This window comes from Microtus oregoni, unplaced genomic scaffold, assembly GCF_018167655.1.
Source record: "Microtus oregoni isolate MIOR12 unplaced genomic scaffold, Mior012 000015F_ref0000493, whole genome shotgun sequence".
NCBI lineage: Eukaryota > Metazoa > Chordata > Mammalia > Rodentia > Cricetidae > Microtus > Microtus oregoni.
In genome coordinates, this window is record NW_024543074.1 from 27,904,107 (window position 1) to 27,917,444 (window position 13,338).

The 13,338-nt window shown below is 47.0% G+C and overlaps 1 protein-coding gene across 1 annotated transcript; it reads right to left on the minus strand.

Annotated features, from left to right (window-relative positions):
• Positions 1–1,206: 1,206 nt before the first annotated feature.
• Gp1ba (glycoprotein Ib platelet subunit alpha) lies at positions 1,207–6,352 on the minus strand. Its single transcript, XM_041665417.1, has 2 exons — positions 6,318–6,352; positions 1,207–3,502 (listed from the first exon to the last, which is right to left on the minus strand). The coding sequence occupies exons 1-2, from the start codon at positions 6,327–6,329 to the stop codon at positions 1,415–1,417; spliced, it is 2,100 nt and encodes a 699-aa protein (XP_041521351.1). The 5' UTR covers positions 6,330–6,352; the 3' UTR covers positions 1,207–1,414.
• Between the last annotated feature and the right edge of the window lie 6,986 nt (positions 6,353–13,338).

Below are 13,338 nucleotides of genomic sequence, written 5' to 3' on the forward strand. Positions count from 1 at the left end.
AGGCTGGGCAGTGGTGGTGCATGTCTTTAAGCCCGGCAATTTGGGAGGTAGAGGCAGACCGATCTCTGAGTTCAAGGCCAGACTGGTCTACAGAGTGAGTTCCAGAACAGCCAAAGCTATACACAGAGAAACCCTGTCTCAAAAAAAGCAAACAGCAAAAAAAAAAAAGAAGATGACAGGAACATTTGAAAATGGCTATATCTGTGGACTGCACCCTGCCCAACTTAGGAGAGACTTGTTCGTGGTAGCAGTCAGATAGGTTGAGAAGGAGGGCAGAGGCAGAGCTCTTAGCTGGAGTGAGCACAGAGGCTCAGAGGAGGAACCCTGCTGGCACAGAGGACCCATGAGCCTTGTGCAGTGGTTCAAGCCCACAGTGCCATGGAGATGAAGCAGAACTGGTAGGTAGAGTTGATGAAGAAAAGTCCTTACTGGGTAACCTCTAAGGTTTGTGCTCTACCTGGAAGAGTTCAAGGTGGGAAGGAGATTCAGCCAGATTCACAGGAAGATCTAGAACCATCTGGAGAGGGGCAGTCAGTAGAGCCAGCCATCCTTTATCTGGGTCCCAAGCCCTGTATTGAACTGAGATGAGGCATGGAAGACCTCACTGGTGAGATTAGCAAATGGCCAAATCAGTGGATTTGGGGGAAAGAAGGGGCCTGCTACATCCAGCTTTGAAAGCAGCAAACCTAAGGTTCTTCAGTCAAACCCATCAGGGTGACACACCTTTTCCCAGTCCTGACCTGGCCGGTGAGGAGGGTTGTATTTGGAAGCCATGAGTGTGAGGAATGTACCCACCTCTGCTACCCAGCTGCAGGCAGGCTTTAGCACTTCCTCTCAGCTCTGGGACATGGTTCTGGAGTTGTCTAAGGTAGCCTGGTGGGTACCCAAACTCTGCAGAAGAGTCACTAAGGTCGAAGAAGTGTCCTCCGCCCCCCTCCCCCAGGTACAACTGGAGATTTGTTGGGTATTTGGGATCAGGGTGGGGGCAGTTAGGACCTTGGGAATTCTTGTAACAGGTGCTTCAGCCATTCTCATCTCTCATAGAAAGCTACATTTTCTTAAAAGCAGTTTTATTATTCAGATAACACTGGTGGAAGATAAGTGTTAAACAGGGAAAACATATTCACGATACTTAGGGATAATGTTGCTCCAAGTTTCCTCCCACATGTGAACACATGGGAGCCATGCTCCATTTCTATTCACTTTTTCTACCTCTTCCCCAAAGCCATAGCAGTGACCATGTGACCTGGCAACATAGATTACCCAGTTGTATCACCTCACCACATCTGATTTGTGTGGTCTAGATGTAAAAGGAGCTTCAGATAAAGAAGTAAATAAAATGTCTGCATGGCAGTCTCATTCCCGCCCCAGCTAGATCCCAGTAGTCTTCTTAGGATCTCCAAGGTACTCACCTTCATAGACTGTGACCTGAGTACCTAATACCCACTGTTCCCAATAGGTCCTGACCACGACCCTGGCTCAGAGCTGAGGGCCGCCGTCCTGCTACCAGAGGCCCAACACGCCCATTACGCCTTACCCATAGGAAAAGGCTAGAACGGAAAGTAGGGAGTGAGCCTTGAAGGAAGAGCAGCCAGGCCCGGGGCACAGTTACCTGCCTTCCTCTCTGCACCTCCAGACTTGTGGTGTATGTGCTTGTGGCCAGCGCAGCAGATTGGTCCAAGTCCGGAGTGTGTGGTTTTACATGCCAGATCCAGGTCAGCAACAAAAGGAGTATCACAGAGGCAAATAGGAGCCAGAGAAGACCCAGAATATAAAAAACCAGGGGGAGGAGGCAGCAAAAGTCAGAATTGAGAAAAGGGTCACTTTTGGAAGTATTAGAGTTTGCTTGAACCATGTCTTGGAAAGTTATGAAGCTGTTCATTTCTGGGATTCCAGTAATAGGTTCGGGGGTAGGGAGTAAAGTGAGTTCTATGGCAGCCAGGGCAGTAATGAAGAGTGTCACTCCAGTAAACACTGGAGTGGTTGGGGTAGTGCTGCTGGGCTCTGGGGTAGTTGGAGTGGGGGTGGAAGGCACTGGAGCACTGGGCTCTGGGGTAGTCAGGGTGGAAGCAGTGGAATCTGGAATAGTCAGGGTGGAGGTGGTAAGCATTGGTGTGATGCTGGGCTCCAGGGTAGTCAGGGTGGTAGTAGTTGACACTGGGTTGGTGCTGGACTCTGGAGTAGCCGGGGTGGAAGTGGTGGGCTCTGGAATAGTGGGAGTAGAACTGGTAAGCATTGGTATGGAGTGGGGCTCTGGAGTAGCCAGGGTGGAAGTGGTAGGCACTGGGGTAGGGCTGGCCTTTGGGGTATTTGGGGTGGAAGTGGTAGGTACTGGGGTGGTTGGGATGGTGGTAGGTGTAGTATTGAGTTTTAGATTATAAAGAGGTGTGCTGGACTGCATGGTCTGTGGGAGTGTGGTGAAACCTGGAATCTGTATGTGGGTGGATGTGGACTGTTTTTTAGTAGGTTTGTGGGTTGGAGGCCAAGAAGGCCTTTGGCTGTCTGGAGAAGTAGGAGACTCTAAGAGTTGGCCCCAGTGGGTAGTATGGGCTTTAGTGTTAGTAGAAAACTTGACCTCAGCCCTTGTAGCAGGTACTTCAGAGACTTCAGAGTCATAGTCATCATAGTCTATGGAATCCCTATCACTACTGGTAGGGCAGTTCTTCCCTGGGTAGGAGAAGACAGGTGCGTTGCGCAAATTGGCACATCGTACACTGGCCACATTAGGGGTCATAGCCTTGACATCCACACCCTCCTTCCATAAGTAGACATTGTTGGAATTTTGCTTGAGCCAGTTTCGGAGGTAGAGAATCTCACAATCACAATACCAGGTGTTGGCATGAAGAAAAACATAAGGCAAGAAGAGGGTCCCAAAGAAGCCCCTTGGCATTGTACGAAGCCAGTTCCCTTGAAGGTAGAGGGTGTCAAGATCTTCCAGCCCATCTAGGAGCCCATGGGGCAGCTCCCGTAGGTGGTTGTTGGCCAGATTGAGTTTCTTCAGATTGGTTGTAGACACCAAGAGCCCGGGGGGCAGACTCTTCAGATTATTGTTCTGCAGGTAGAGCTCCTGTAGTTGGCTTAGGCCTTCCAGGACACCGGGAGACAGTGAGCCCAGCTGGTTGAAGGAGAGGTCAAGGATAGTGAGTGCAGGCAGTGCCCATCCTAGGGAGGGCAGACTTTGCAGGCTGTTGTGGGATAAATGCAGATTCTCCAGTTTGGACAATTTCTCACTGGTCTGCAGGCTGGTCAGCTCACATTCATCCAGGTATAGCCGAGTTAGGTGAGTGAACTGTGCCACGGAGGCTGTGGAGAAGGTAACCAGTTTGTTCTTGGCCAGGAAGAGGATGCCTGTGTCTGCTGGCAGGTCTGCAGGCAATGCTGTCAGCTTCTGGTTCTCACAGTTTACTTCCAGCAGGCTGGTCACTTGGGAAATATCACAAGGGGATTGGGAATGTAAGGGACTTGGCAGCAAGAACAGCAAGATGAAGAGAGCCATAGGGACCTGTGGGCAAAAAGAGTTTAAAGGATTACCACCCTGGTCCTTGGCATAATTTTTCTAGGCTCCAACCCTTCACTGCTGTAGCTCTTAAGAACACTTCCAGAAACAGCTTCGCTCCCTCCCAGACTTTTCCCTTCTCTTCTACCCTGTCCTCAGCCCTTAGTTCTTATTCCCTCCTCAGATCTTCCTCTTCTAATCCCAGCCCCAGCTTACAGTCAGGCAGAAAGACCTCTGAAGGCACAGAGCTTCTTCCAGGGTGTGACTTGGTCCTTCTCTCTTCCAGCTCCAAGGAGAGCCAGGCCAAGAGCAGGAAGGAGATAGAAATAGAAATGGGGAGGAAATGACAACCTGATAACCACCTCCTGCCACTCAGGGGACCGTCTCCCTCCCGGGCACAGGCCCTTATCACCTCCCTCCACAGCTTTCCCCAGGACCCTCCTTTGGTTTTACACTCTCCCTTCCTTTCCTTCCACCCTGGAGAGATCTAGAGACTCTCTGGCCACCAACTTTGTGCAGCTTCCAAAAGCCTCTCCACGTGCTACCCTGTCTCCTCCATAGCTGTTCTTAGAGGTGCCCGGTTTGCCTTCACTACTTCCTTACACCTACTGCCACCTCTCCTAGCCCTCAACTGATTGCCTCTGCAGCCTGAGACTGCTATTCTGTATCCACTGTCACCCCTATTCTGTATCCACTGGATACATTACTGTTACTGCTACTCTAAACTGTTTCTGCAGCATCTATACCCAGTGTTACTTTCTCCTGGGGACGTGACAGTGACATTCATTTTCTTGGTTTTCCTCTTGCTTGTGTGTTGGTCCTTCTCAGACTCCTCTGTCGCTTCCTCTTCCTCGACCTTTCTGGAGTATTCTTTGACTGTCTTAACATATACTCCACAAGTGCCTTGGACATATTTTGCTGCACCTTTAACCACCACCTCTGGCCCAGACTCGTTTTGATCTCTGCTCTATACCCTTTTCCTGAGGTCTAGATACTTATGCCTGATTGTCTCTTAGACTTCTCTTTTACATGTTCCACAAGTACAGAAACAGTGTACCTCATTTGAGAGGCTCAAGTAGGAAGATCATGAGTTTGAAGCCGGCTTGGGCTACAAAGACCGTTCTCATAAAAACAAACAAACAAACAAAAACAACTAAAACCGGGGCTGGAGAGATGGCTCAGTGGTTAAGAGCATTGCCTGCTCTTCCAAAGGTCCTGAGTTCAATTCCCGGCAACCACATGGTGGCTCACAACCATCTGGAATGAGGTCTGGTGCCCTCTTCTGGCCTGCAGACATACACACAGACAGAATATTGTATACATAATAAATAAATAAATATTATATAAAAAAAAAACAACTAAAACCAAAACTTCAATATATCAAAAATTGACTTCATTATCAAAATAGCTTCACCTGCTAGCCATGGAGGTGCAGGGCTGTCTACTGCTTGTCCTTAGGAAGCAGAGGCAGGAAGGTCATGAATTCAGGGCCAGCCTGGGCTTTATACTGAGACTTTATTTCCAAAGAAATGCACAGAAAAGTAGTATTCCTCTGTTGTCCACAACCACTCATTTACCTGATCATTCCAAACACTCCCAATACCACTGCCTTCTTCAGACTCTACCCATTATGGAGACTTGCTGCAATAACTCTGGTTTCTTTCATATCTCTCCACCCCCCTCCCCAGCCCAAGGCACCATCTTCCCTTTCCCAGTAGCCTTCTGGTTGATCTCTGAAAAATCTAACTTCCCCTCTGTTTCCCATGGGAGAACGGCAAGTGTCAACTACGGGAACCCACCGATGGCTCCTGACACTCTCAGCAGGCAGTCTGAAGTACCTGCCTTGCTCTTCAGTCTTACAAGATCGGAATCTTGCCTACCTACCTGCTCAGCCCCCTTGTTTAGCGCTCTCCCCTCTTCTGGTTATTCTTTCCTGTGCTTGAACTTTCACTCAATACCTCTTTCCTAACTCTTAAATATCTGATAAATTCCAGTGCAAAATCCATTCCTCTAGAAACTTCTGATTTTTAAGCCTGGGTTAGTTGTCTGTTGGGCCACTGCCCCATCTAATGATGTAACGATCCTACCTACCCAGATGGGGTATCATGAGCATAGCTTGCCCCTCGCTGCTTACTGGTGGCTGGGCAAGGGGCAGACACAGCTGAATGCAGCTAAGTCATAGACTTGCCATTCGTATCATTTGCTGGATGGAACAACTAAGGCAGTATCCGGAGGCGAGGCAGAAGGAAGCATAGATGGCAGCTATGCTGAGGAACTCTTGAAGATGTTGGTTTTTCTACTGCATTGCTATCACTTTTCAGATAGAAGCCACAGGGAAAAGATACATCACCTAGGCCAGTGTAATGGTGCACATCTTTAACCCCAGCACTTGATCAAAAAAAACAAAAACAAAACAAAAAAAAACATTGGCTAGAGCCAGGCAATGTGGCCTGTGCCTGTAGCTTTAGTTCCTAGGCTGAGATGGGAGCTCCATACCAGCCTGGGCAAAACAGTAATACCATGTCTTGTGGTGCAAGGGGTGATGTGTACCTGTAATCCCAGCAATTATCAGGAGGCTGAGGCAGGAGGATTGCTAAAAAGAGGTCGGTTTAGGCTACAAAATGAGTTTGAGGCCAGTCTGAACTACATAACAAGATTCTGTCTCAACCCCCAAACAAAAACAGAACAACACTGGCTACTTCAAAGACTTTCTGGGCAGAAAAGCCAGACGTGGAGTGATGTGACCAGGAACAGTTCCCAGAACCATGCTGCAGAACCAGTCTGGTGAGCAGAACTCTCCTGTGCTGCAAGACCAACTCACTGAAGCTTGCATCGCCCCTGCCGCTGAGCCAGACATTGTTCCATGACCTCCAGTGCTGCAGACTTCCACACTGTCCTTCCTTCTCTGTGATTAGATACTAATGGAAGCCTGGGTGTGAGTCTGGTTGGTCACATGCCTGGTGACCCAACTGCCAGGAAAGCCCACAAAGTCAAATTTTTGGTTATTTTCAACTTCTGAAATAGGAAGTATGTTCTGTTTCTCCAAAGATCTGAAAGTTGAAGAAACTTCCAAACAGAGAAGAGGTTCTGTTTTTTTTTGTGCCTACTAAGTGGTCTTGTGTTTAATTTCCTTCAGGTGTCAGCTCCTGTACCAGGACCCCAGAGACTCTTTCCTTCCACCATGTGGGTCCCAGGGCCCATCCTTGGGTCATCAGGCTGTCAAGCTCCTTTTACCTGAGGAGCCATCTGGTCAGCCCTGCTTTATATTTGCTAATAGAATGATCTGTTTCAGTTATATGTTCAAATTACTATTGTAGCCGGGCGGTGGTGGCACAAGCCTTTAATCCCAGCACTCGGGAGGCAGAGGCAGGCGGATCTCTGTGAGTTCGAGACCAGCCTGGTCTACAAGAGCTAGTTCCAGGACAGGCTCCAAAACCACAGAGAAACCCTGTCTCGAAAAACCAAAAAAAAAAAAAAAAATCAAATTACTATTGTGTTTATACTTTTTAAATAATTTGTTTTTCTAAAAGATTATTTTTATTTTATGTGCACTAATGTTTTGCTTGCATGTATGTCTGTGTGAAGATGTCAGATCTTGTGGATCTGGACTTACAGACAGTTGTGAGCTGCTGTGTGGGTGCTGAAATTTGAACCCAGGTCCTTTGGAAGAGCAGCCAGTGCTCTTCGCTGGTGAGCCATCTTTCTAGCCCCTACATTTATATTGTTTGTTTGTTTTTGTGGGTTTTCAAGACAAGTTTTCTCTGTAGCTTTGAAACCTGTCCTGGAACTAGCTCTAGTAGACCAGGCTGGCCTCGAACTCACAGAGATCCACCTGCCTCTGCCTCCAGAATGCTGCAATTAAAGGTGTGTGCTACCACCACCACCACCACCACCACCACCACCGGCCCTGGAATTGGCTTTGTAGACCAGGCTGTCCTTGAATTCACAGAGATCTGCCTTCCCCTGCCTCCAGAATTATGGGGTTGGATTTAAGGCATGCATCACCACTGCCTGGCTATTAAAAAAAAAAAAAAAGCTTTCAAATGAAAATCTTTTAAGTTTTATTTTTTTTCCTCTTTTAGACAGGATTTCACTATGTAGCCTTGCCTTGGCTGTCCTGGAACTTGCTATATAGACCAGGCTGGCCTTGAACTCATAAAGATCTACCTACTTCTGCCTTCCAAATGCTGGGACTAAAGGTATTTGCCACTACTGCTGACTCAATAATATTTTAATATAAATGTATCAAATCTATAACAGAAACTGATACTGTTTCTTTTTTGAGTCATGCTGGAAATTAAACTGAGGTCCTCTCAAGAGTAGCACACACTCTAACCACTGAGAATCCTGGCTAGTTCCCTTATGATTTTTATTTTTATTTGACGTAGGGTCTCACTAGCCCAGGCTAACCTTGAACTTGCTATTTTGTTTATTTTATTAGCCTTGAATAGGTTTTTTGCTATTTTATTTTTTAAAAATTTAAAATTATTTCATGTTAAGCATATAGATGTTTTGCCTGAACGTGTGTATGTGTATCCTATACATGCCTAGTGCTCACAATGGCAGGAAGATCGCTGTGAGTTTGAGGCCATTCTAGTCTACACAGTGAGTTCCAGCTAGGGCTACGTAGTGAGACCCTGTGTCAAGAGAATTAACAAGGGCTGGAGAGATGACTCAGTGGTTGAGAGAACTGGCTGCTCTTTCAGAGGACCCTCAGCACCCCAATGGCAGCTTGCAACTGTCTGTAACTCCAGTTCCAGGGGATCTGACACCTTCACACCAGTGCACATAAAATAAATAATAAAAAAGAAAACAAACAATAAGAATAAACATTTTTAGGATTCATTTTTTGTGTCTTGATTTCATTCTTTGGGAATACTTTTGCTGGAAACAGGATTCTGTGTTAGCAATTCTGCAATTCTGTTTTGTTTTTTTTCAGCACTTGAAAAACATTGTGTGGGGCTGGAGAGATGGCTCAGAGAAGAGCACTGGCTGCTCTTCCAAAGGTCCTGAGTTCAATTCCCAGCAACCACATGGTGGCTCACAGTCATCTGTAATGAGATCTGGCGCCCTCGTCGTCTAACATATAGACAGAACACTGTATACATAATAAATAAATAATATCTTTAAAAAGGAGAAAAAAGAGAAACATTGTGCTCGGGCTAAGAAAGTCGTTTATTTGATAGAGTGCTTTCCTAACAAGCAAGTAGCCCTAGGTTGGAGCCCAGCCCTGAACAGAATGGGAGTGGTGGTGCTTACTAACCTGTAATTCCAGCACTGGGGAGCTGGAGGCAGGAGGAAGATCAGGAGTTCAAGGTTATCCTTGCCTGAGGCCAGCCTGGTATACTTGAAGTCTCAAAAACAGGTGAGGAGTGCGGCTGAGATGACTCGGTCGGGAAGAGCACGCGCTGCTGTTGCCGAGGACCTGGGTTTGCTTACCGACACCCGCGTGATGACCCACAACTGTCCACAGCTCCAGTTCCAGAGGAATCAGACACTCCTCTGACTTCCTCATGCACCAAACATGTCCACGGCGAATATACAGACACAACACTCAGACACATAAAATAAAAAAGGCTTTTGAAAAAAAAAATTTAGTTTGGAAAAAACTGCAATCATGAGCCAGGCATAGTTATCCTAGTCTGTAGTCCCACCACCGTGGAAACTGAGGCAGGAAGAGTGTGAGACTTTTAAACCAACCTGGGCTACATGATGTCTTGGAATGGAGTTCTTTGGGCTTAGCCCATTTGGGGTTGCCATAGTTTTATTTCTGTAGCTGTAATAAAACACTCTGGCTGGGCAGTTGTGGCACACACCTTTAATCCCAGCCTCGGGATGCAGAAGCAGAAGCAGGCAGATCTATGTGAGTTCGAAGTCAGCTTGGTCTACAAAGTGAGTTCCAGGACATCCAAGGCTGTTACACATGATAGATAGATAGATGATAGATAGATGAGATAGATAGATAGATAGATAGATAGATAGATAGATAGATAGATAGATCACTCAGACCAAAAGCAAAAGCAGCCTGAGGGAGGAAAAGATTTATTTGGCTTATACTTCCAGGTCACAGCCCACCAATGAGAGGAGTCGCCAGGAGCTGAAACAGGAGGTGGAAACAGAAATCATGAAGGAGCCCTACTGTTGGTTTTTTTTTTTTTAATTTTTCGAGACAGGGTTTCTCTGTAGCTTTTAGTTCCTGTCCTGGAACTAGCTCTTGTAGACCAGGCTGGCCTCGAACTCACAGAGATCCGCCTGCCTCTGCCTCCCGAGTGCTGGGATTAAAGGCGTGCGCCACCACCGCTCAGCTAGGAGCCCTACTGTTGGCTTGCTTCTCTGGCTCATGGGTAGGCATGTGCATAACTAGCTTTTAAATTTTCTTATTAATTTATGCACATGTGTGTGAACCTATATAAATCACATGTGCAGGAGCCCTCTGAGGTCAGAAGGCCCTAAATTCCCTGGAACTGGAGTTAGAGATGTTTGTGAGCCACCACGTGGGCACTGGGAACCAAACCCCAGCCCTCTGGAGAAGCCAATGCTTCTAACCACGGAGACATCTCTCCATCCCTGTTTCTCTTGCACTTGCTCCCTCCCTCCCTTTCTTTTCCGCCTCTCACCCTTGGTCTCTGTCCCCATTCCTTTCTTCCTTCCTTCCTCTCTCTCTCTCTCTCTCTCTCTCTCTCTCTCTCTCTTTCTCTTCTCTTCTTCCTTCCATTCTTCCCTTTCTTAGATAGAGTCTCACTATGTAGCTCAGATAATTTACACTCTCAGTCCTGCCTCAGCCTCCAGAGTGCTGGGGTTCTAGGATCTCCAGCAGGCGGTTATAAATGGCTGGTCCCTTATCAGCCTAGACTTCTCAGAGCTTTTGTCTTATTCTCCCTGGTGCTATTCCTCCTCCTCCTCCTCCTCCTCCTCCTCCTCCTCCTCCTCCTCCTCCTCCTCCTCTTCCCCACCCCCTCCGCCAAACAGCCCAGGATAGCCTTGCCTCCCTCTTTCCTTCCATCCATACTGGGGTTTGAACCCAGGCCCTCACACTTACACTGTATCCCTAGCTCTCATACGTGGATTTCGTCATGGAGTTTCAAGGCAGTTTTTCAGATAACCCTAACATCTTCATCTTCTGGGGCTGGAGCTCTGTTGACATTTAGCTTTAAACCTTACTGGTTCTTGGTATGATCATTTCTTCTCAGTGAAACTTCACCCACTCCTGAAATTTGTGTTTCAGGCCTCTCTTCCAGCTGTCTTCCTGTGGTCCTGCGCTATCAATGGGAGGATGTACTGCCTGATGTCAGGTGCAGGAAGGAGGCTGGGCTGTGTGGTTGCAGTGGTGCCCACCTGCTGCAGTGCTAATGGGTTTTTTTTTTTTTTGCTTTGTTTTGTTTTGGTTCTGAGACAGGGTCTTTTTAATATAACCCTGCCTGTCCTGGAACTCACCATGTAGACCAGGCTGGACTTGAACTCACAGTGCTCCTCCTGCCTCTGCCTTCCATATGCTGGGATCAAAGGTATGAGCCACCACACCAGCTGCTTCTAACATTTGGGAGTCTAGGACAGAAAGATCATTGAGACCAGGAGTTGGGAGGCTAGCTTGGGCAAAATGTTAAAACCCTGTTTAAAAAAGACAGAGGACAAAGAGGGAGGGAGAAGGAAAGGGGGAGTGGGGTTTAGGGAATCAATTCTGAGTCAGACGAAATCCGTACTTGTGAAGTAGAATGTTTTCAGCAGTGTCTACATGGCTGTCACTCATTAAACTGTGACCTGCGATCTACTTGGGATCTCTTTGGACTCTAAACAGGAGCAGTCTCTCAGCAGGGCTTTCTGTGCTTTGTTGGCGTTAGCCCTGGACCAAGTCCAGGAGGGACTTTGCTCACTCTGGGCTGGATTAGTTACTGTATAAATTCCTACAGCCCCTGACCCGGGACACTTGGCTCTCTCTGTGTATGGGGTTTATTTTACTGTTGTTTCTGCTTTTGAAGTAGGGTCTTGCTCTGTAGCCCAGGCTGGCCTCAAACTCCTCCTGCCTCGGTCTCAAGTGCTAGGATTACAGACGTTTGCCACCACATTCAGTTTTATGCTTCCTTTAATATCGTTTTATTATAATGCATTTTTTTTGGTAGGCGGATTGCAGGTTGCTAGGGTTGAATTTAGGACTCCTTTTGAGGTTTATTATGTTTACATGTTTGCCGGCATGTATGCATGTCTGGTGCCCCCTGGGGACCAGAGAGGCTATAAACATGACCTGCATACCAGTTGACATGCCAGTGTTGATGGGGGAAATTTCCCAAGGCCCCACCCCTAGATGAAAAGCTACAGTCAGTGGTTGCTGAAGGAGGGATGAGCCCCCTAACTGGTTGTCCAATCCAAGTGGTCATCCCTAAACATGACATAGGAGCAACACTCAATGGACAAGACTCAAGTTTAACTCTTAGCACCTACACGGTGGCTCACAACTGTCTGTAATTCCAGTTCCAGGGGATCCAGTGCCCTCTCTTGACTTCTTTGTGCTTGGGGAATGCACATTATATATATATATATATATACATATATATACATATTTATATATGTATATATAATGCATAAGTATGCATATATGTGCATACTTTTTAGGCAAAACATTCATACATGTAAAATGAAATTTAAGAAATCTCTCTATGGGTTGGGGGATCGCTCAGTGGTTAAGAGAACTGACTGCTCTTGCAGAGGACCTGGGTTTGATTCCCAGCACCCGCACAGTGGCTCACAACTGTCTGTAGTTCTAGTTCTTCAGTTCTTCTGACGTCCATGGGCACATGGCACATAGACATACATGCAGGCAAAACATTCACATAAACATACACATAAAATACCACCCTCAAATCCCCACCCTCGCCCCCTGGAAACAGAATGCAACCTCAGTCGCTGCTCCAGCGCCGTGCCTACTGTGATGATATGGACTAAGCCTGTGAAACCAAGTGTTCTGAAGAGAGCAGACATCCTGGGGCTTACTGCCCGGTGTTTTACAGCGCCAAGACTCACATGCGGCTAATTAAAGACTAGAAATCAGCCTAATTAGGTAAGCCCAATGCTCAGCTGCCAGGAGAAGCCAGAAGAAATCCAGCCTCAGGGTCATCTGGAAGCCTGAGGGTCACGTTATCATCAGTGTGGGTTTCCAAGCTGTGTGGGCCTCCTGTTATCGCAAAAGCTTTTAAAGATCCTTATTCAATCCAGACCTACCACCTCAACACCCCCCCCAAAAAAAATAAAAAGAAAAAAGGAAGCCAAACAGTGGTGGTGCACACCTTTAATTCAAGCACTTGAAAGGCAGAGGCAGGTGGATCTCTGTGAGTCCTAGGCCAGCCTGGTTTGCAGAGTGAGTTCCAGGACAGGACAGGAAGAACTACACAGAGAAACCCTGTCTCAAAAAAAAAAAAAAAAAAAAAAAAAAAAAGGAAGAGAAGGAATGTCCTCATATCTTTTTTATCTAGACTGTTGCCTGAAGGTACCGTTCACAGTCACGGTGGGCCTTCCCACATCAGTCAAGGCAGTCAGGAGAGTTCAGGAGCCGCGCCCTACACAGGTGATTCTAATCTGTGACACTGTGACCTTAGAACCAGTAGTAACACCTGTAATCGTATTCAGGAGACTGGAACAGGAAGATTCCCCACGACCTAAGACTAGTGTGTTCAAAGTCAGCCTAAGCTAAATAGTGAATTTTTACTGTCTTGTTTTTATTTATTTTGAAACAGCGTCTGTCTCTGTCTCTCTTCTCCCCATAGCCCTCTCCATAACCCTGCCTGTCCTGGAACTCACTGCGTAGACCAGGCTGACCTCAGAGTCATGGAAAACTCTGCCTCCTGAGTGCT